The sequence below is a fragment of the Microplitis demolitor genome, chromosome 3 (assembly GCF_026212275.2).
Source record: "Microplitis demolitor isolate Queensland-Clemson2020A chromosome 3, iyMicDemo2.1a, whole genome shotgun sequence".
Classification (NCBI taxonomy): Eukaryota; Metazoa; Arthropoda; class Insecta; order Hymenoptera; family Braconidae; genus Microplitis; species Microplitis demolitor.
Window position 1 is genome coordinate 436,809 of NC_068547.1, and position 23,853 is coordinate 460,661.

Genomic DNA, 23,853 nt, shown 5'->3' on the forward strand with positions numbered 1-23,853 from the left:
ACAGTTTGTAAAGTTAAATTTTATTCGAAGAATAATTATTTTAATATTAATAAATAAATATTCAATATATTTATTTTCTAGCGACTGCTGTGTCAGTCTTTTTCTAGTAAAATACAGATCATTAATTAATTAATTAAATGTATTTTATTATTTATTATGAATTAATAGGTACAAGAAATACAATTAAATCGCAGCTATATTTTGTGATATTAATAATTATCACTTAAAATTACTTAAAAAATCAAAACGAGATATTGTTATATATATATATATATATATATATATATATATATATTGTTATATTTATATATATATTTCAATAAATTAGTTTTGTTAATCATATTTATAAGTAAATATTATTCATTATTATTTTTTTATTGTTATTATTTATCTTCCATCAGTCCTATCGCAATAATTTTTAATCCTTTGAGAATTTATTTTATTAATGAAATTTATCAAAACTTAATTAATTCTTAAAGGATTAAATTTGAGTTATCTTGTACATTTAAATACCATTATTATGTTAAAATATAATACCGCTATTGTCATTCCAATTAATTTATTACAATTAATAATAACAATAAATTACTATTGTAAGTGAACGCCAGTCATTTGTTAAATAAAAACGATATTTTTTTTTTTCAGTTTAGTTTAAATTTTTTTTCCGATAAGTTTTAAAATATACATTTCATAATGTGACGTACAGAATAATGTGTACGTATATTTTAATTATAAATATCACATTTGATGAATACATTATAAAATAAATAAATAATAATAATTAAAAAAAAAAAAAAAAAACAATATCTGTCATGAAAAGTTATTATTTTTTGTTTGTTGTCTATTCTATTATAAATACAAACATAAAGTACCATTAATTAAAATAGTTTTAATTACTTTAAGTTTTATCTATTATTACTTTTTTTCTAATCCTGTCAGTGTATAAAAATTTTTTTCGGTACATTTATTATTTATTTAAAAAAGTACGTGATTTAATGACAGGATAACTATTATTAGCTATTATATGCTGTGTAAAAAAAAGGACAAGTAATTTTGATTAGTTTGAAGAATTGTTTTACGGATAACTTGTGTTATTTTAAGAATCAGTGGCCAACTATTAATTTTTATCATAAATATATTTGTTTTATTTTTTCAGTAATTTATAGATTTTGTGCAGCTGGTGTTAGTAATGATTTTGTTATTTATCTTCAAAATATTGTTTTAGAGATTCCCCATTAAAGATAACGACGGGGAGGTACTGGTGGTCATAAACCATCAGTCTTTGTACCTGTAATAAAAGTTTAAAAAACAATAGCTTGCATAGATTTAAAATTGTATTAAAAAAAAAAAATAGTAATCAATAAATACCTGGTCAAGAAGATTTAGTCGCAAATTCATTGAGAATATCGCAAGCCATTTCTAAATCATTTCTACTTATTCCCAGGGCTCTTATAACAGCATCCTGTGCAAACCCTAGGGCAGTAAGCCTTGAAATATGTTCAACGTTGACATTTTCATAAGCAGCACCTTCGGTAGGTTTTATTGATGATCCACCGGGTTCTTCTCTACTTTTCATTAATGCCGTGAATTTAGCACGGTTCATTTCTAAATTTATATTTTTAACAACATGTTCTCTAGTTCCATGTATTAATATTGTATTTTCATAATGATGATCTTGTTTAGGAGTTGTATCTTTATTTGTAGTTTTAGGTGGTCGTGGTGCTGATAACGGTGGTGGTACTGGAGGCACAGTGGTTGTTGATTGTGATTGTGATTGATATAATAAATGTCGTTGTCCAGCTTTTTCAGGTAATGCCGGTGGTCTGATGTGAGATAATCTAACATGAGGTCGTACAACTGCTGGTGGTATTGGTGATGGTGATGATGCTCTGTGTAGCATGTCATACCTTGCTTCTGTCGTTGCTGTTTATTTATTATTAAATAGAATAGATCGTAAATATAATACAGTAAATTATGGGACAAGGGATGAAACAAAACGATTTCAGACCAGGGCTATTGGTCAGCAGCCAGTCAGAAACAAGTTAATTTAAGACCAGTGTAAATTATCTTGTTTTGACTGGCTGTATAATAGAGACTTAGTTTCGATGCTGGTGTAATGAAAGTAAATTTAATAATACCTTTATTATTTTGATGATTTTCACTTGATGAAAGAATAACAGTAACAGTAGGTGGTGGTGGTGCATTTTCTTTAGGTACTGTTAAATGACGACTACTATTTCGCGGATGATTATTTGGAGTTGGTGAGGGTGACGGTCTTCGAGGAGGTAGAGGAGGACTTGGTACTATTCTTCGTGGTGGTACTGGTGAACTAGCCGGGCTTGAATCGTCTTCTTCATCAGAATCGTCACATATTAAACCACTACAATTCCCATTGCAAAGTTCTATAATATCCTAAGCAACAGAAAAAAATAAAAAATAAATAAAAATTACACGATCTTTATAACATTTTTATATTATTAATTTCACAAGTACTTATTGTCATAGTAGTTATGTACTTCATGCAATAGTTGTGTGATTTTTATACTAATTTATTAATTTAAAATATAAATTTTTTATTTTAATGGTGAAAATAAATAAATTTCGTACTCAGGTGCAGTTTATTTTTTTTTTTTTTGTTGTCTAGTTATATTTTATTAATTATGCGTATTAAATTAATATTTGCAGTTTATGAAACAAGGCAATTAAGCATTAAGCAGAAAAAGTAAATATAAAATAGTAAACCATAATGCAATTTTATTATACTTACCTTTGATAATTGATAAACAGTTTGAGAAAAAAAAAAATTTGCTTCACGTATTTACAATACAAATTAGTTTTAAATATCATGCAGTGGGCTGAGCATTCGACCCAATGAACAACGTAATTATTTTTTTAAAATAATATCATTTTTTATTACATGCGAATATATTTTTATTTTTTACACCACTAAATATCGACTTTATTATTATCATGTTAGAATAAACAAAAATCGATATTAAAAATTCTAATAATTATTCAATGTTTTTTTTTCCTTTTAAGTAATTAATAATAATTATAACAATTTAGCGAAAGGAGCATATATAAGTGCAAAAGTAACTCAATATAATGATAATATAACTTTATTTAAAAATATTTCAGATAACTAATATTTTACAATAAGAAATAAATCATGTACACTAAAATTATATATCTATATATATATTTATATTTTCATTTGTTCTAATTTTTTATCTAAAGACGCCAGTGCATGGCAAAAATATTCTAAAGTAAGCAGCTTTATTTTATTAAATTTATTAAATTAACACAGGCGTTAATGCAAAAAACTAATTATATTTTTCAACCCTTATTTATTTTCGGATTAAAACAATAGTAATAGAAATAATAGTTCTTTATTTATTTTAGTTATATAAATGATTATGTTATCAAAAATTTTATATTTCAATAATAAAATATGAAATTTATTAATGTTAAATATTTAATTGAGTTAAATGATTTTAATTAAATATGTATAAAAAAATTTATAAATATAAATTAATATGATTTGCATTTACGCTAATTGATCTTAAGTTATTTGCATTGTAATCATTGCAATCAGTTTTTTATTATTACAAGTAGTAAAAATACACTGGAAACAAAAAAAACTAATACAGTTAAAGTGATCTTCAATGAATATATTGGATTACATTTAACTGCATAAATTACTTAAGCATGATTTGAGTTGAAAAAAAAAATTAATAGTAATAATACAACTAACTAACAATTTATGCAAATTAAAATAGAAGTAATACGTAAAAAAATTTTTTCAACTATCACTAATCATAACGATTTCTTTTTTTTTTTTTTTAATTTCAATAATTCATCACAACTAAACCAATCATTTGGTTTAGTATAATATTCATTTATATGATATGAGAGTTGATTATTTGTGCACAAAATCTGACACATTTTCATTTAATTTTTTTTTTTTTTTTCACTGGCACAATATCATCAACAATAACCCAGGAAGTTACACTTTAAAACTCGATAGAATATTTTTTTTTTCTTTTTTACCTATACTTTAATAATACTTATTTAATATTGATATTATTAATTATTTTTTTGCCTCAGTATGCTCTCTAAAAAAAATGCTAAAGCCCAAAATAATGATTAAAATGCGATCAATGCAAGGAATGCAAGCTATTATCATTAATTAAAGTATTTAATAAAGCCTTGCAATTAAAAAGTTGTCCCATTATTATTTAAATTTTAAATTTAGTAATTAGTTGACAATTACTAATTTATTTTAATAATTCAATGCTACCGCTAAGCTTAATAAATGTATGAAATGTATTGTTGAATGGATAGAAAAAAAAGCTTGTATAGTAAAATAATACACTTGTATAATTTTTTAAGACATTAAAGTAATATGCAATATAAATAATGAATTAATTTAATGTAACTGTATTAAAAAAAAAGTATAGCTTATATTTAAAAATATATATTAGAAAAGAAAAAAGTAGTAAATAATTGACATGGACTGTCCGGAATGGATGGAAGAGTAAACCTACCTTAATCTTGCATGGTGTAATTATTCCAACGTTATTTGTCATATGTATACCATATTATTGTTATTATTTAGTTATTTTAAAAAATATTAATTGGAAAAATAAATATAGCATTATTAATTTAATCCCGCTGCGTATTAAAATAACTATGTGAAAAAAAAAATAATGCAATGCAATGATAAGTTTAAATGAGGAGCATTACGACAACCAATGCTACTGCAATGAAATACAAAAGGCAGTTTGTTTTTTTATGAGGCATAATCTATGAGGTCACTATACAAGGATATGTTTTTAACTAATATATAAACAAATAAATATATAATATATATTTATTTATTTATTTTAAATGGAGGGTGATGATACGCCTAGTCGGATACCTCGGTGTCAGGGTCAAGATCCCGCGTAGGAGTAGATGCATTGCTGACTGATGCTGATTGAGCGCCAGGTCGATGTGTTCTTCGTGGGTCAAAAGGATCAACAACTATTTGTTCTGTTCCTTTTATTTCCGCACGACAGAAAGGACACCCTTGACCTTCTGAATCCTGTTGGATATTATAAATTATGTTAATAAATCAGTTTAAAATAAAAAGTAATAATCAATTTTTCATAAATTTACTGAGGGAGCTAGTAATTTTTTTTTTCCTACACCTATATATCATACTTTAATGACTCTCAAAGCAACCTGAATTTATAAAGTGGATATAATAAAATCGTTGGCCTGAATTTTACTGCTATTCATCAGTGCTCTATATCTAAGTAGATCTATATATATATATTTGCTTTGTACATAAGTGTTAGCGAAAAATAATTACTTAACAGTCAGCTAAAGTGAATGAATAATACGAAAGAAAAGAAAGAAAAAAAATTATACTCTGTTTATTTTGTATAAGCTATGAAATTTTTTCAATAGGTATATGGTTTTGAAATAAATAAATAATAATAATAGAATGAGTAAGTACTGCTACCTGCCAAGATGTTAAACACGGTGTACAGAGAAGATGACCACAAGGTTCTATCCTAACATCTTTGTCGTGTTCAGCACAAATTTTACATAATTGGAATGTACTGCCCATTTCACAATAAAGTTCATATTGCTCAGCCGTTACTTTAATGTGTTCTTCTGGAGTAGGTTGGACAGCCCACGTTAAGTCTGGGTTTACATGTCGTCCATCTGGATACAAGTAGCTTAAAAAAACATTTATATTCAATATTATTATCATTTTTTTGTGATAAATTTAATTTATAATAATATAAACTTACAAGCCTTCCCGATAGCCATCCAGTAATGCCTGGCACAGACTTTTATTGTGGGGTATTGTTTGAAGAATATCACCATCAGATGTAACGTAACCAATAGCCCATTGTCCTAATCTTGTACAACTTAATCGGAAGACATAGCTTCCTGGTTTAGTGATGCAATATTTTTGTAAACGTGCTTTAACTTCATCGTAAGTTAAAAATGCTACGTAGCCAGGATGCGTAACTGCCAGTATTTTCCAATTACGTAGCAACGTAGACCATGGCTGAAACAGTCTGTTCAAATTTTTTAAGTATTAATAATAATAACAACAGCAATAAAAATATTTCTATATACTTTTAAAAAATATATTACCTTGTAAATACATCAAATTCGAAGTTTGAAATATAATCATTACAGGTGAGGTCAATTGTTGATTTCAATGCCATTGCTTGAAGACCAGAACTTATTGGATGAACTTGATTTAATTCATGTCTAAATATTTTCCATGGAACCAAAGTACTGAAAAATAAAGTTAGTAAATCTATAATGATAATAATTAATACTTGAAAATATTCAAAATTTTTAACAGTGTCGTTAATAATATTAATTACTTTGCTAATAAATTATACAATTATTTTTTCAGGGATAATTAAATATAACTAAAAAAATTGCAAGTACTTGAATACTATTTTCAAAATCTATAATAATTATAGACTAGACGTGGGTACGAATTTCAGTGTTAGCCGAAAAATCGATTCTCTGAGATTTTTGACCTACCATCGACTTTTCAAAAACCCCGAAGTCCCAACAGTCGCTAATGATGACCCTGAGAGTTAAAAAGCGACTTTAAAAAAAATTCATTATTATCAATATTTAAATCAACGTACTACTATTTCAAGGATCTACTTATTAAAAATAAACTGAAACATTTGCATGTAGTACATGTACTTTTTTTCACACGAAAGAATATTCAATTGACACAGGTATAATAATTGCTAAGTAGTACATTGTAAATAAAAATCAATTAATGTCCAAGAATATATACTAAATTATTTATTTCGAGTGGATTTTTAACGATTAGATATGACTTTATATTTTTTATCTGCAGAAAAAAACCCCTTTTTTTCTCTAACTGCAAATTATTCGCAATATTTTTATCTGCCGAAATTTAAAAAAAATGATAAATGATTAGCGAAAAATAAATTGATAAGAGACTAAAATTAAATAAAATAATTAATAATTATAGTATAGAATATAAAGACCTTTGAACTCAAGGTATAACAACTTTATTGATGTGACATTGAAAAATAATAATAATTATGACAAAAACGTCAAGTCATCGTGAATAAAATACATATATATTGGAGGGTGGTAAAGTAAGCTTTATACATATGATGAAAATTTAATGAAATATTCAGCAAGTATGTGTAATGTGTTTTTTCCAATGTCTTATATATAAATATATATACACTTAACGTTTTACTATAAGCTATACTACGTGACATACGAATATTAGTCAGTCGTAGTCAGTTGCTCAGTTTATACAGTCGGTATTTTACAGCTAACGAAAAGTAAAGTTAAAATATTGTAATTGTAGATTGATTTTATAAAATTTATAGGTAAGAATATATAAAACTACTTATTTAATATATTGACTTAATAATATTTAATAGTATATTGTCATGTTAAATTACTTATTGAATGAATTTGTGTTAAATATATTGCGTATATAAAGGAGTATTCTATATATCGCGGATCATTTTGTCTTCTGTCTTGTTGATAGATGGCACTACTATCTAGCTTTGTAAGAAATTTTTCTCCTTTGAATTTGATCTGGTTTAAAAAATTAAAAAATTTAATTTTAATTTGAATTCGATTGTTGACCGGTTATGGGATTGCCCGAGGTCTAGTAAAATATATATATAAATACCTAAAAAAAAAAAAATAGGAAATTTTTCTCAGGAGTAAAAGAAAATTTTCAATAAAGCAGGAAATTATTCATAAATTTTAATTATAAGATTATTTAAATTTAAAAATGATATTAAGCTGTAAAGGCAATTAGAAATAATTGTAAAAATGAATAAATTTTTTTTTTGTTGTATTTTTTAATAAAAGTCTAGGTCAACAATGCGTTTTTTGAAATATCCAATAATACCTGCCGGGTTGCAACAAGTTATTCGAAATTTTTCAGGCATGTATTTTTAGTACCCCCATCTATTGATGAATTTATTTAAAAATCTAGTTGATTTGAATCTGCAATTTAAGTAAATTGTTTTTATGCAATTTGCATGAGATGCTAATTATATTAATTTATTAATTAGAAAGCTAGTTGGATTTATATTTAATAAAAAATAACAATTTGCTGAAAGTAATTTAAAACGTTGACTAAGTATTTTATTTAAGTTATTTAATATTGTATATATAAATTTTTGTAATTTAAATAGTAATGAGTGGAAACTTGGATTACAAGGCGGCAAAGTCTGTCCACGATTTTGAAGCTAAATCTATTAAAGGAGAAGATGTACCCCTTGAAAAGTAGGTGAAACTATTATTATAACTTTATTATTTTTTTTTCCTTTTTGCTCAATGCCGGTTTATATTAATTATTAACTGTTACCATGAATTATTTTGTAGGTATAAAGGCCACGTTTGTTTGATTGTAAACGTCGCCTCAAAGTGTGGACTTACTGCCACAAATTATAAAGAACTAAACGAACTCTATGATAAATATGCTGAGTCTCATGGTATAAGTATTTTTACTTTTATATAATCTTTTTTTAAATACTTTGATTTGAATTTATTTGTTTAGGTCTCCGCATTTTAGCATTCCCATGCAATCAATTCAATGGTCAAGAGCCTGGTGACAGCGATGAAATTTGCAGCTTTGCTGATCGCCAGAAAGTAATTTTTTTTACTATTTCTTTTTTTTTATAGTTCAATTTAAAATAAAAACAAACAAAATGTTTTCTGTTTTTCAGGTAAAATTCGATTTGTTTGAAAAAATAGATGTCAATGGAGAAACAACCCATCCACTGTGGAAGTACTTGAAGAAGGAAAAGGGAGGTACTCTTGGAAACTTTATCAAGTGGAATTTCACAAAATTCATTGTCGACAAAGACGGAAAAGTTGTCGAACGACATGGACCGAATGTAGATCCAAGTAAATTGGCATCACATTTGGAAAAGTACTTTTGAGGATTCAGTACCTCAACTTATTCCCAGCGCACGGTTGTAAAATAATATTGCTGCTTATTCAAATAATCAGCACATCACAGCGTATGAATTGTTTTCTATGCAAAGGAAATTATTTTTTCATTAAAATTTTCAAATAATCTATAATCCTTTTACTTATTCATTCTTTTTTTTTTCGCTATGAATAATTTACACGCTTCCTCTAGAGTATCATGTCTGATGGAAACATTAAAGTTATCGATTTTGTAATCAACACCTAATTAATTATAAATATATCCGTGCGTAGGTATCGATTCACACGCACTGCAACCAAATTGGGACTTTGTACTTGTTTAAATATCAACAAACAAAAAAAAAAAGAACAAATAATGTATCTAATAAATACGATAATATAAAATGCATATAAAGGCGTTAATGTTTTTTTACAAATACATCTATTTTATTTCTTATATAAGTTATTGCTAACTTGTAGATAAGCTTGATTAAATCATTTACAAGCTTTCAAGTAATATACCATAAAAATATTACTGTGAGTAAGCTTGAGTGTGCATACACGGTAATGGTAAGGTATTATATATATATATATATATATATATATATATATATATATTGAATATTTGCCGGAAGTAAATTATTATAAGTTTAGATAAGGAATAGCGATGACTTAACAGGCTACATCAGAATTGTTAATAGAATACTATTGTAGTATACGTCTTTGGTTAAATTTATCAATAAAAACTTCGTTATTAATAAGAATATTTATTTCATTGAACTGATATTTTAAAGGATAATGTTGGTATTTATTAAGCTGACTTAATGACTTTTGAAATATGAATAAATTTGAATTTCATACAAATAGATTACTTGGAACTTGGAATCAGCTGAGGGAAATTGATACATAATACTATCTACGTTCAGTGAAAAGTTTTGCAAAGTATATACTTAAATAAAAAGTTATAGTTACTTAATAATTTAGTTACTGTCTGTTTGCTACTTTTTTTTTCTTATATCTAGAATTGAAAATTTATATTTCAACTTGCAACAAAAATAATAATATATAACTATTTTTTATCTTTATAATATATGTATTTTTTATCAATTCATAGTTTTTAAGTTCTTTAAAAAAAACAGTATGTATTTACTTCAAATAATTTATGAATTTAGTGATAAAAATAAAAAGTAACAGGATGTTAAATTTCAAAAAATTGAAAAAAATAATTAATTGAAATATCTGTAATAGTGTGTGCGTGTGTGATGTAAGCCTGCACGTATATCAGTATTCACACTTGATTTAATTTCACTCTAGTCTCTGTATTTTATTATCGGTCATGACCTCCCGAGATGAACAGGAAATGCGCTTTTTTTTAAACGCTGAGAACAGGAGCAAAAGGGGACGAGAAGAAATGGAAGAGTATAATATTGATTTTAGGATTAAAAAGTCTCGTCTGCTAATGTAACAAAGACAGACACCCCAATGTCTAGAGATTATTTAAATATATATTTTATAAAAATATAATATTATAATATTAATTTATTCAACAAGTGCTAACTATTATTGTTATAAATGTAGAGTACTCGGTTTTTTTTTCTAGGTCGTAATTTATTTCTGAATGAATTTAATTATAAAGTAATTAAAATCAAGTTTAATAATGCTGACAATAATATCAGAGGTCAGTATTGAAATTACGTATTATTTAACTTGACTCAACTCAACCTTACACATGATAAAATAATGAATCAATGATAAATAATTTAAAAAATTAAATGAAATAAAAACTCTCACACTGATTAACCTACAAGTATACAAAAAAAAAAAAAAATAAATAAATAAATAAAGCATAGTTGATTTAATGATAATGAATGAAACTAAAACACTAAATACTAATACAGGTATATGTATATTTTATATTTAAATATAAATAATAAAGTTGTATAGATTCATGTGACTCGGGTAAACATATTTGCCCACGCAACGGTGAGGAAGATCGTTGTAGCATTATCGCCAGGTCGCTCCGGAAATATGGTTATTATTAGCATTAAAAAAGAGTGAGACCAGTATAAATGAGAAATGAGAGACAGACTAACTAAAGTAAAGCATCACCAGCAAAATATAATAATAATACAATTGAAGAAGGGAGTTTGAGTTGGCTCATATGCACGTTAGCGCACGTAAGAAAATATATTGGTTATAATTAGCCGGCCTTGCTTGTCGGCTGACCCAACACCCGCGTTCATTCATAGAACTCAACTAATAACATTATACATATATATGTATAACGACGACGATGTCTTTTTCCAACACACTTGATGCTTAGTTACTACGATTTTGCGCATCTTTAAGCGTTTGCGCGCGTGTCTACCGACCTGACATTCGCGGATCGAAGAGGAGAGACCTAGTTTACTCGCGGCCCACTTTTTTCTTATATCATTTCATTTTATTTATTTTTCTTTTTTTCCCTATACATATTTTTTCATTACAATTCAGAGCACATTCTACACCCCAATGCGAATTAAAATGAAAACTCATTTTTTTTCCTCATTAAAATTTTTAAAATTGTGATTTATAAATAATGACTTTTTTGTAAGCATTGTAACTGAAAGAATTATTTATTTTTAAAAAAATATTTTGTTTTCTAGTAATTTTAATAATACTTATTTGTGTTATAAAATAGCATAATGTCAAGCTTGCCTGAGTTTAATTAAGGTAAAAGCACTTGGTATGATGGAAAAATTTTCGTTACAACTTCAGAGCACGAACGTACGTGACCACCAACGTGATCTACAATGCTCTTGAGGTTTTAAAAAAAAAATGTATAATATAACTTTGGTACACTGAAAATATTTAAAAAACAATGCACGGATTTGCCAATTATATTTACATAATACATTACTATTTCACGATACTTTTGCTTTTTTTTTATGTAAAATAGTTAAATTGTAATATATAAAATTACACAATATAATAATTGGTAATTTTCCTGTAATTTAAAATCTCAATATATAAAAAGTGTACGTCATCGTTGGTACATTCCCCCCGAAATTAAAGATAATAAAGAGTATATATATAAGATAACGGATGTAGTGGTCAGGTTGGCGTCATTGCCGACGAGAGACATCTTTAAATCTTAATATCTATTCTCAGTTCTTTGCGTAACAATGAATTTTTAAAAATAATTGTCATTACAGTAAGTAGTGCTTATCAATGAGCTTCCTGACTTGGATCCATAAGGTCAAAAAATAATTAATATAAATAGATTTAATGAGTTTTATTTTAAAAAATTCCCACATTATTTATTGTTAGTTAAATAAACGAGCAATGCCCTGATATTTTATTTAATTTCCATCAAACCCGTGTTGTTATGTGGCATTGACTCATTATATATTTTAAACCGAACAGTAAGCACCAATAGCTGTACTGGTAGTTCTATAATGTCAGCATGTTAATGTATAATGTAATGTAATATATATCTATGCAAATATATGAGTAGTGTGCTGAGGGGCCACGGTACTTTTGTTAAGCACATATATATATATACATATATATGCTATCAGTAGGTACATAGTAACGAAATATGTCTAGTGTTTTACAGTACATGCGGGCGTATGAGTTCTCTTTTCATCTCGCACGTTCGCGTTACTCTTTTAATTTTCCTCAATCGTGACGTCACGTCCCCTTCCTTCCGCTTTTGCTCTCATAGTCCGGATGTGAGATTAACTCGACGAGCGGGGAACCGTTTTGTCCGAGAACAACCCGATCTATATAATATATGTATGTATATCTAACTTTTTTTCGTGCTCATATGTGATGTTATTAATGTACAGTAATATATCACACGTATCTTATTATTTATTTATGAGCTAGCAATTTATTCACGTTGCTATTATATATTAATGCACGTGAAACTATCCATTAACTTTAAAAAAGAAAAAAAAAATCTTTTCCACAAAATGATAAAAGCACTTTGATAAAGTGACATATCGACTTTTCTTTGAATAAATGTTAAGTCGATATTTGGATTTACTTTCAGCTTTTTAAAACTCAATATTTTTACTGTACTTGACGTGGAGGATTATTGAAAAACGTTTTTCTCTCATTTTTACACTCGCTAGTTGTATTATTTGCTGTCTTGCTTAAAAGTTTATGTCTATTATATGCATATACATGCGTTTAAATGGAAAACCAAGCAGACTGCAAAAAGCATTCACCGATGTGATCAATCCAAAGGTTAAAGGTCCTCTTTGAACTTTTATTTTTATTTCATTCAAGGGTTAGATGTGAGCTATTTTAAGAAAAAAATAACATTTAAGTCTGATGTACTCAAATAAATACGTACTAAAGTCTAATTAAAAAAATATGTTAGTTTGTGTGGGATAAGAGCAGGCATAAAAAATGAGGATAAATTGCTAGGGTGAACCCCCCAGTATGAGCATAAACAAAATTCTTAGAATGAGAAAGAGTTATGAATCAATGATGACTAGAAAGAGTACCGCCACTACCATGGGTTATATATATTTATATGTTATTATTATTATTATTATTATATTGTATATGTATGTACTGTTGTGTAAGTGCTAGCCGGGCGGATGTCCGCGGATCATTTGACCGGAAACGCCGGAAACTGAAGGTCCACGCATCTGGGTAATTGAACGGGTTCCGTCAACGTCGCCGCCGACAATCGCTTACCAATCTCACACCACATCCTCATACTTTTATTTATTTATTTTGTTTTATTAAAAAATTTATTTTTAAATCGTATATTTATAAACCGGAAAACGGAAAAAAAATATCGACTATCATCAAATTCAATTTAAAATTAAAACGGATCAAAAATAATTTTATTTTTTTTTTAATTTTCAATTTAAAATTATTAATGAACGCATTTATAAAATTTAATATTTATAGTACGAGTAAAATAAAACGTGAGTTAAACTTAAATAATTGTAATTTGCACACACGTGCATTTCAATTAATGATAAAAACAACTATATATATGTTCTCTGCTAGACAAACCATTCATGAATTGGCCAGCACAATACTCATAAAGTTTATTTATACATACATACATACATATATTGCTAACGATTAAAAAAATTTAAACTGCACGGGTCTTTCAACGTGCGTTGATATTTGTTATTAGTAAAATAAATATATGACTGACGGAATGCATTATTTTTTTTTACAAGATGATAACTAATACTTGTCTGCTCTTAAATCATAATCAAATATTAATCAATAGATTATAGTTCATTGATGCATGACCTACAAGCCGGCAACTTAAATATGTATATCTATATGTACATATACTTATATCAAGTTTATAATTTATGATGTTAGTGATGATGATGATAATGATCGAATGCTGGGTAATAAATAGTCAGTAAAAGTGAGGTCGCTGAACAGTTGAATGAACTTATTTGGCGGCATTCGGTTTCTTTAATTCGAGTTTAAATTTATAAAACTGTCAATGAACAAAACGCACCGTAAAAAATATATGTATATACATATATATACATACATACATGCATTATCTTATCCATTCAAGTTATTTGTTATTTTTAAATATCTTAATGGTCGGGTTTTTTATTTTATAATCAATATAACAAAAATATATATTTAAGTTTTGTTAAAATTGTATATATAATATATATACACATACAATACAATAAACTATTGTATCGATTGGTCGAAAAGAGTAGTAGTGGTGGTATATATAAATATGTTGTTGAAATTCGAGGGTTTTAATTGGATTAAGAAAAAAATATTGGGGTGGAATATATATATATATACATAAATAGAATCCTATTTTATGCTACTAAAATAAAATAATAATAAAAATTTATATGACTGTCTATGACGTATGTAGGTTAGGTAGTTTATATATAAGACAATATAGTAAAGTGGATACTATTGAATAATAATAGTAATAAATAATAAAAATAATAATAATAATAATAATAATGTGTACCTGTTACCGAAGCGCTCTCTCCAAAATTCAGCGGCGTCAGACTTTGTAATGCGAAACTGATCACCCGCGAAGACGCCGTTGGGGAAGATGGCCTTCAATTCAGAGAGCATGTGACTGAATACGAGACTTAGTTTTGTTAAATTTCTACGATAATGTGATGTCTCATCAAACATTTTTTCTTTGCCTTCTTTAAATAATTTAATAGCTTGTTTACACTTTCGCATAAGATTATTTATGAATACACAAAAATGTTCATTGCTATGTAATACAGACATACGATCTTCATATTTACTGTAAATTAATCTCAACCGTTGATAGGTATCTGGCAGAATATCAAGGATAAATGGTGGTGAATTTTTTAAATTCATTCGTTGATGCTGGCACAATTTAACAACTTTGTCCATAAGTTTCCATGTTTTGTCGAGCATACGTTTATCTGTTGATAATTTTGGTGGAGTCATTGCGTCGGTAAATCGTCCTTGGAGTTTTTGAAGTATAGAACTTATGTGGGCAGCTCGACTACTTCGGCTGCTGTGACCCGACGACATCTTGATGCTGCTCCTACTGATGATGATGATCTTGATGATGCCAATGATAATAATAATAATAAGAATAATAATCTACTATATATTTATGTACACACAAGAGTTATGGTTTTTTGTACCAGAGGACAATGCAATTTTAACATCAATCAGGGTCAGGAAAAAAATAATCCGTTAGTGTTGTGTATTTTCACCACCAATTGATGGTCAGATGCTAACCCGCCACCACCACCATCACCGCTAACACTTAATTATTTAAATATTATTAACAACACCTGTCCACTACTTTATTAATATATTTATATATATATATACATATACATATATATACACATATATATATACATATATGTATATATTTATTATGTCACATCACCACGATTAGATAAACACATTTTTGATAATAATTTTTTGCGAGGTATATTTATTGTTTGACGGTTCTCACGAGGTGTTTGTTGTACGTGAGTTGTCTTGATCGTTTTGATTTAGTTAGATCATTCATTATTGCATTCTGTTTCTAAACTGAGGATTGTCGCGATCATCACGACATTCTATTGAACTGAATGTGGCCAATATTTACATTCGATATAAAGACAAGAGAAAATAATTTAACTTCAACTTCTATTCAATCGAGTATCGATATTTTATTTATTTCGATACTTGAAGCTAGGTAGCGCTGGTGACCTGTGTCGTCGTTGTTGTCGCTCATTCGAAATATTTAAATAGTGGCGGGAATTTTGTTTTACCGCCAACTTTATTTATGTTTAAATTAAATAAATAACAACAATTCTGGTCAATGAGTATTTTATTGGTTTCTTGTAACAGTTTTTACAATTTTAAGCTTAAAATTAACACAACGTAGTCATTAATTAAACATATTTATCTTGATAAAAATAATTGTAAGCAACAATAATCATGCAAATTTATTTATTAAGTACTTTTATAATTATTTTAAAAATAAAATCACCCGAATGTTTTTTTTTTTTTTTACGGTAATATTAATTTATATGATTCAGCTGCAATTACGTATATTATTTTAAAATAAATTGTGATTTATTATTTACTAAAAAAAATATAATTTGACAATAATATTGAGCATATAAGGCAAGTAATTTATATATTTTAAAATCAATAATGATAAAAATATGACAACTCTAGTGTCATTTAATTAATAATGTAGCTGAATGTGCGTACTTTCAGTCAATAAAATTATAAAATAATAAGATATAAATTAACAAGTAGTTTAGGTCAACAATATTTACGTTTTAATTTACGATAGTCTTTTGCTAATATTATTATTCTTATCATTATTATAATCTAATTTACCAACTATCTAACTATGTACTGAATAACAATAAAATTTTTTTAGTTGGCTAGCTTTTAATTATTTAAATTAGTGTGATGATATCTGATAAATGTTGTCACCGTTCTTTAAAGTGATAACTTAATCGTAGTAAAACGAAAGTTGACATAACGAACCAGCTGGCAGGAATTGATGCTAATACTCTGTATCTTTCATCTGTAAAAATTTTTAAAACACATGTTAACTCAATTACCAATGTATTTTGTTTTATTATATCTAACGTTTATTGACTATAATTAGATATCGTTTAATAATAATGGTATTTCCAATAAAGTTAAAAAAAAATATATTTAATTGCCAAGTATCATTACAAACAAATAAAATTTTGTATAGGTGATTAAAAATACAATTATTTTTTTACCTGTCATATGAGCAGTTATTTTGGTAGCAGCCCAGCCTAAACTTCTTTGAACAGCCATCTTCCATTTTTTATACCTTCCATCTCTTTCTGTAATTAAAAAAAAAGTCATTAAAAGTAATTAACGTATTGATAAAAAATATAAAAACGAAAATAATAGTAATATATTTATTTGTTACCTTCTGGAGTAGTTGTAGGTAAAAATGTATCATTAGGAACACTTTCAGACTCATCTCCATCAAGTGGCCAGACTTCAACACCTTCAGCTTGTCCAGCTGCAATAGCAGCTCCTAGTGCTGTAATATCTGGCATTGTTGATCTAACTATAAATAAATAATATAAATGTTTATTTATTTAAATAAATATTATCAATAAATTAAATACTTACACACTGGTATACCACTAAGATCAGCCTGAAGTTGCATTAGTAAACTATTGGTTGACATTTTACCGTCAGTATGAATTTTAGTGAGAGGAAAGCCACAATCTTTATGCATAGCTTCGATAATATCTCGCGATTGAAAACATACTGCCTCGAGTGATGCACGGATAATGTGTTGTTTTGTGGTAAAAGCCGTCAGACCACAGATTATTCTTTAATAAAATAAATTTACTTTAGTTATTTTGTTTCATAAATAATAAATCATATTGTTTATATTAATTATTTAGTGTTAGTATTACCCTCTGGCATCTTTTCTCCAATATGGAGCATAGAGACCATTGAAAGCTGGTACAAAGTAAACATCTCCTGTACTGAAAACTTTTTCAGCTACATGCTCACTCTCATGAACATCTTTTATAAGTTTCATATTATCTCTTAACCATTTTATTGCTGCACCAGCAACAGCTACTGAACCCTCGAGCGCATAATAAGCCGGACTATCTGGTCCTAATTTATATGCTACAGTTGTGACTAGACCGTGTGAAGAATATACTCTCTACAAATAAATAAATAAATGAATATATATATATATATATTTTAATATTTACCTAGTATAATTAAATATTATGAATTACTTACAGTAGTACCAGTATTACAAAGTAAGAAACAACCGCTTCTATATGTATTTTTTGCTTGTCCTTGCTTTAAACAATTCTGTCCAACCAACGCAGCTTGTTGATTACCAAGAATCTATAAATTTATTAGTGTTTAAATAATACTCTGACATGATAATATACATATATTACATATTGTTAAATATTGAATGAATATACAATATATTACATATTGTTAAATATTGAATGATATACCCCAGTTATTGGAATTCCTGATAAAGGTCCAACAGTTATTTTTCCATAAATTTCAGAACAACTTCTTATTTCTGGCAGTAAATTCATGTCAATATCAAAATATCTGCATAAAGTAGGATCCCAATTTAACGTTTCGATATTCATCAACATTGTTCTTGAAGCGTTGGTGACATCGGTAATATAAAGGCCATTTTCTTTGCCGCCAGTCAAGTTCTATAAATAAATTTATTATTACAATTGGAAAAAAAAAATCATAATAAAATTTTTTAAAATAAAATAAAATTACCCAAATTATCCAAGTATCCAAAGTACCAACTTTACATCTTTTGTCACGTATTGCTTTTCTAACTGTTGAAACATTTTGTTTGAGCCATCGGATTTTCAGTGCTGAGAAGTAGGGACTGACTGGTAGACCACAGAGTGGTTTCAAATGATTTTTACTTTTGTCAGGAAATTTCGCAATTATCTGATCAACAATCGTATCCGTACGAATATCAGACCACACTTGAATGAATAAATATGATTATTATTATTTATTAAATTATTTATATTTATATTAGCATTAATAATAATAATAATAATAATAATAATAATAATAATAATAAAAGTAGTAATACCAATAGCATTGTGAAGTGGTTCGCCAGTTATTGAATCCCAAACAAATGTCGTTTCTCGTGCATTTGTTAAACCAATAGCAACAATATCGCTGACATTGCCACCCATACCTAAAAGTTTTTTGACAACATCTTTGATACATGCTTTAACAGCAAATAAAATTTCTTTAGGATCTTGTTCAGCCCATCCTTCTTGAGGACTTAATTGTTCAATATCAATTGAATGTGACACTACCTCACCAACTCGTTTAGCAGTGAAAATCTAAAAAAATATTTCGTTTTTTTCTTCTTTATTTCCTGACAATAAAAAATAATGATATTCCCAATAATTATAAATAAATTTATTTAAAACTTACCACAAATCTTACTGTACGTGTACCCACATCAATGACACCAACAAGAGGTCCTGTTTTTTTCGACGAACCCGGCATAGCTTCTGTAATATTAATTAACAAGTTTTAAAATTCGTGAACTTTGTACTATTTAAATTATTTTATAATTCTACAGCTAAAATCAATGTGAATCCATTAAAGTGTGGCCTCAAACTATATTTATAATAAATATACCACTATATAATAATTTTAGCTTAATTAAATTTAATAATAATTCAATTAATATTGAGTTGATAATTAAACAAGGTGATAAATAAAATGTACATGCCTGCCGCAACATTTTCAGAATTAAGATTTTTAACAGTTGATCCAGTAGGTGACGGACAATTGCTACCACTTTTTCTACCCATTTTTAACTTTTTACAAATTATTTACTTTCACTTTACTAATTGTTAATTTTTATTTATATCTACTTACTATTATTATTTAAATAAATATATTATTTAAAAAAAAAATAAAGTAAAAAATTTCAATATTTAATACTAAGTAAACTAACTCTGCTGGAGTAAACTTCACCCACGTTTACGAGACTAGAGGTACGCGAATAATGTGTATTCACTGACTACTTTCGTTTTTATTTTTTATTTTATACAGTCCGATACTCACATATATCGTGATGTCACTAATTCTATAGAACATGATTGGTGGACGATGGAGGCTTGTACCGACCCTACTCTCTTTCACCGCCGCGATAATATTATTATCTTTCATACGTCTCAATTTAAGAGAAAAAAAAAATTTCGCTACATTTAAAGAAAAAAAACAGTTATTTATTTTTCCATTCGGAAAAATTTACATTAAAATGCTATGATTTTATTAGTTTAATGAAGACTTTTGTCTAATAGCGTGCTCTCAAACTTACACATCATTATTGATGAACTATTCATGGTTTTATTATTAGAATGCAATCTTATATGTTAAGACATATGTCATAATAATTAATAAATTGATTTGTAAAAATAATTAAATTGAATTAATTTCTTGAATAAATGAAATTTACTGTTGGATTAATATAACAATGGAAAAATGTTTTAAAAATGCGATGTAATTCTGATTTTGTTATCGCGTTTAGACTTTGAACGAACTAATTTGACCATATGTACGTGAATAAAAAGATTAAAAAACCAGGTTTAATTATACAGAGACTATAAATAATGTACTATACATAAAATCTATGTTAATCACAAAATTCAATCTTTAAGTATTAATAAAAAAAAAGTATATCAATGTACCTGTTGATTTAAACGAGTAGTATTTGAAAATACTCGTTTTTCTCTTTAATCCTTTTTTATTATCTCTTGATATTTCGACAGCCGGTGATAATGTTAAATCCTTAGACTCATCGAAAGCATCATCTTGAGCTTCTTCTTGAGCATCTTCTTGGTTTTCAGGTATCTCCATTATTTTATTTTTTTTTTATATTTACAATAGCTTTTTCTGATAATCTCCAATTTATAAAGTATAAGATTTTTAAATTTCGTTGTTGATTGCTCGCCGTTGTTTTAAGGTAATCTGCCAAACAAAATGTCATATAAATATATAGAAATTACAATGTACAAAGATGTGTATCAAGAGGTAATTTAAAAATAAATAAAAGCGGTTTAGTCTGGATCGTCACTAGACGTACGGACGTCTGCAATCCATCGAACTTCTATTTTTTGTTGTCATTTAAATTTGGCTCGAATGCATAAAAAGCTTTCGTATCTCATCATCATAGCCAAATTTTAAATTACGACATGTCTTAAAACTAACATTTATATTTTTAAGATAATTAATGTGTATATTAATTTTTTTTTATTTTTCCGTCTTTGACATTATCTGAGTTAATAAATTTTTTAAGTGACATTTGCTTAAGGCCAAATATACACCGGTGACTTTACTCAAGTTTCTTCTTCACAATATAGATTAACTTTTAAATTTAAATAATTAAGCGCGTAATGTTAATTATTTTTTTTTTTACACCTTGGGTGTAAAATGAATTAACATGTTGAGATTATATGTAATATATAATAATTAAATATAATAAAACAAAATAATAATAATAATAATGTTCATTTTTAACAGCAAAAAAGTAGTCAAAGTCGCTCCCACAGTATTGTTTTAATTAAGTAAATTATCGAATCGATGACGGTTTTTATTGTACTTGAGTACTGGACATGATGTGGTCTGGTATTAGGCCGCATGATGCGTAGGTTTGCCTGGGAAGCATCGGACTACCTATCTACAGCTCTACGTTTCATTCTTATATACTAAACGATAGTGAGGACGACAACCTGCGAGAAGTTACAAATATGTCATTATTTTTGAAAATATTCATGTTACAAATTTGGAATTTTGCCCAATTATTCTTCAATACGTCGCTCAATTTTTATAGGCATTTGCAATTTTGTAAGTTGACAGCAAATATTTTAAATTAATTTTTTAATGCAATTTTTTTAGTCTCCCGAGTCTCGTTAGTGTACTTCAATGCTAGCGTCCATCTGGCGGGTAAACTTTAAATTAAGAAAACGCGGTTTCTTTGAATATTTTCCCCGGCCTATGCTATATATATATTTGCGTGTACAGAATCACTTGCTACAAAAACAAATTGTTACATCATTCGTGTATCATGTCATGGTTAAATAATTATTAAAATTGAATTGTTATTAAATTTCAAGAAATAAACGGTAATGACAATAATCTATTTGCTATTTATACTTGTAAAGATATATAAGTAATTATAAGATAAATTTGATTTCTAAACAGTAATTGAGACGATTTTTTTCCTCATTCTTAATGAATCCTTATGTAACTTACGGAAAGTCAAGAAAAATATTATTTAATTGAACTATAAAAAAAAACTTTATATATACATATATATGTATGCCTCATTAAAAGTACCTGAATTTAAATGTAGTTAAACGACCTTGTTGTAAAAATTTATTAATTAAATATAATTAAATTTATCAATAAAAAAGACCAGGAAAAAAGCAAAATTTAAAATATAAAAATAAAACTCTGCATAAAGTTTTTAGCCAATGAAAAACGAGTAGTTATTAACAAGCTAACAATCTACTGATAATTTTATTCATTTTATGTAACTAAAACTTTAATTAAAAAAAATAATAACATATAATTCAGCGTTAACTAATTCGCGCCAATTATCTTCTGCACTTAATATTTTCTCATACGTCATACGAAAAGAAAAAAAACAGATAAATTGCACTCAACTATCGATTAAGTAAGTCTTACATTAAATTACAATGTCATAATAAAGAAATTTTATACACGTGCTGCTAAAAGATTTTTTGATACCAGTTATGTCATTCAACAATGTTACAGATTCCTTGCTACGGTACTCTGAATAAAAAGAGATTTAAATAAAACCTACAACAATTGTTCAGTCGAATTAATGAGTAATAAAAAAATAATTTGATTGACATTAATAAAAAAAAAATAATAATAATAAAAGGACACTTACAATTAAGTAATCGGCAGTACTTAGAATCACGCAACACTCAGATGTAGTATCGTGTGTTAAAATAATGGACATGCGCAGGGATTTACCATACTTCGATTTCAAGTAGTCAATAAATAAAATGTATCAACGAGTGTAATAAATGAGATATCATTCGATGAAACCTTTCAAATTAGCTAGCAATCAAGATATTTAAGTAATTACTATCAATCTCTGTCGATCGTTAACCAAAGATATGATAATTAAATAAGTATTTTTTTTTTTTTTTTGTTCATATTAAGAATTTACTGCATTGTGACATATATATATTTATAAATATATATGTATATTACTTTAGCCCGCCCTGACCTTTTCTGATATTTAATACTGCGCAAGTTGAAAATCAACCATGTGCCACAAATCAACTAAACTCAACAAATATATTTTATTATAATTATTATTATCAGTTATATGACAATTTAAAACCAACTAAATGATTTATTAAGATACGTTTAATTAAAATGAAGCAAATGATTAATAAATTAATATAATTTTATGTTATAAATTAGGATTTATCGGATGGTATAAAACGAACAAACTCACAGACACCAAACACTTCTGGTTGTTAGTTTTAGACTGATGAGCAAATATTATAACAATTGCTAGGTTTATTTTACAAAATCCCAATTGGCTGATGAAATTCTTAAACCGAATTCAATTCGCCACTTATTTCCCGCCATAAATCAAATTTATTTATTCAAATCAACTATCAACTATTAAACTTAATTTAAATATATTAATTTTAAAAAATGATAATTTACAAACGATTATTTACTTAAAATGTCTAGTACTGACATTTCATTGGAGGGTTAGATCGATAGAAAAATTAAAAAAAAAATATGAAAGTGTAAGTGTGTTGGTAGGACTGACTTTGGTATGATAGATAATCTTGATGT

General features: G+C 27.0%; 3 protein-coding genes and 1 long non-coding RNA gene across 8 annotated transcripts; 2 read left to right on the plus strand and 2 right to left on the minus strand.

Annotated features, from left to right (window-relative positions):
* Positions 1 to 834: 834 nt before the first annotated feature.
* On the minus strand, positions 835 to 16,049 carry LOC103577747 (E3 ubiquitin-protein ligase CBL-B). 2 transcript variants are annotated; one of them, XM_008558541.2, is made up of 8 exons: positions 14,942 to 16,049; positions 6,157 to 6,303; positions 5,805 to 6,077; positions 5,510 to 5,729; positions 4,922 to 5,086; positions 2,139 to 2,412; positions 1,369 to 1,923; positions 835 to 1,288 (listed from the first exon to the last, which is right to left on the minus strand). In XM_008558541.2, the coding sequence occupies exons 1-7, from the start codon at positions 15,487 to 15,489 to the stop codon at positions 1,373 to 1,375; spliced, it is 2,178 nt and encodes a 725-aa protein (XP_008556763.1). In that variant the 5' UTR covers positions 15,490 to 16,049; the 3' UTR covers positions 835 to 1,288; positions 1,369 to 1,372. The 2 variants fall into 2 exon arrangements, with proteins under 2 accessions (XP_008556763.1, XP_008556762.1); XM_008558540.2 differs by having other exon boundaries at positions 836 to 1,288; positions 5,507 to 5,729.
* Positions 6,014 to 6,549, plus strand: LOC103577745 (uncharacterized). The gene is made up of 3 exons (XR_549427.1): positions 6,014 to 6,094; positions 6,202 to 6,315; positions 6,428 to 6,549. It is a non-coding gene; the product is annotated as an uncharacterized LOC103577745 (long non-coding RNA).
* On the plus strand, positions 7,274 to 9,366 carry LOC103577744 (uncharacterized). Of its 2 annotated transcripts, XM_008558538.3 has the most exons (6): positions 7,274 to 7,403; positions 7,900 to 7,975; positions 8,229 to 8,319; positions 8,419 to 8,528; positions 8,594 to 8,685; positions 8,763 to 9,366. In XM_008558538.3, exons 2-6 carry the CDS (start codon positions 7,912 to 7,914, stop codon positions 8,976 to 8,978), a joined length of 573 nt encoding a protein of 190 aa, XP_008556760.1. In that variant the 5' UTR covers positions 7,274 to 7,403; positions 7,900 to 7,911; the 3' UTR covers positions 8,979 to 9,366. The 2 variants fall into 2 exon arrangements, with proteins under 2 accessions (XP_008556760.1, XP_008556761.1); XM_008558539.3 differs by lacking the exon at positions 7,900 to 7,975 and having other exon boundaries at positions 7,280 to 7,403; positions 8,763 to 9,361.
* A 465-nt stretch (positions 16,050 to 16,514) lies between the features above and the next one.
* Positions 16,515 to 23,754, minus strand: LOC103577750 (glycerol kinase). Of its 3 annotated transcripts, none has more exons than XM_008558546.3 (12): positions 23,501 to 23,754; positions 20,694 to 20,973; positions 19,426 to 19,505; positions 19,073 to 19,331; positions 18,742 to 18,959; positions 18,456 to 18,668; positions 18,226 to 18,336; positions 17,886 to 18,142; positions 17,593 to 17,798; positions 17,384 to 17,527; positions 17,208 to 17,294; positions 16,516 to 17,002 (listed from the first exon to the last, which is right to left on the minus strand). In XM_008558546.3, exons 2-12 carry the CDS (start codon positions 20,860 to 20,862, stop codon positions 16,905 to 16,907), a joined length of 1,842 nt encoding a protein of 613 aa, XP_008556768.1. In that variant the 5' UTR covers positions 20,863 to 20,973; positions 23,501 to 23,754; the 3' UTR covers positions 16,516 to 16,904. The 3 variants fall into 3 exon arrangements, with proteins under 3 accessions (XP_008556769.1, XP_008556768.1, XP_008556767.1); XM_008558545.3 differs by having other exon boundaries at positions 22,922 to 23,754; XM_008558547.3 differs by lacking the exons at positions 20,694 to 20,973; positions 23,501 to 23,754 and adding an exon at positions 19,730 to 20,015 and having other exon boundaries at positions 16,515 to 17,002.
* Between the last annotated feature and the right edge of the window lie 99 nt (positions 23,755 to 23,853).

Bases quoted from the DNA above. Each gene is read 5' to 3' on its own strand.
- LOC103577744 (XM_008558538.3), top strand. From the start codon at position 7,912: ATGCGTTTTTTGAAATATCCAATAATACCTGCCGGGTTGCAACAAGTT. The intron at 7,976-8,228 runs GCATGTATTTTT...TAATTTAAATAG, and splicing joins AGTTATTCGAAATTTTTCAG to TAATGAGTGGAAACTTGGAT. The intron at 8,320-8,418 runs GTAGGTGAAACT...ATTATTTTGTAG, and splicing joins GAAGATGTACCCCTTGAAAA to GTATAAAGGCCACGTTTGTT.
- LOC103577750 (XM_008558546.3), bottom strand. From the start codon at position 20,862: ATGGAGATACCTGAAAACCAAGAAGATGCTCAAGAAGAAGCTCAAGAT. The intron at 18,143-18,225 runs GTAAGTAATTCA...ATTTATTTGTAG, and splicing joins TTTGTAATACTGGTACTACT to AGAGTATATTCTTCACACGG. The intron at 17,528-17,592 runs GTAAGTATTTAA...ATTTATTTATAG, and splicing joins TCTTAGTGGTATACCAGTGT to TTAGATCAACAATGCCAGAT.
- LOC103577747 (XM_008558540.2), bottom strand. From the start codon at position 15,489: ATGTCGTCGGGTCACAGCAGCCGAAGTAGTCGAGCTGCCCACATAAGT. The intron at 5,730-5,804 runs GTAAGTTTATAT...TGTTTTTTTAAG, and splicing joins GATGGCTATCGGGAAGGCTT to CTACTTGTATCCAGATGGAC. The intron at 2,413-4,921 runs GTATCCGACTAG...TCTGTTGCTTAG, and splicing joins ATCTTGACCCTGACACCGAG to GATATTATAGAACTTTGCAA.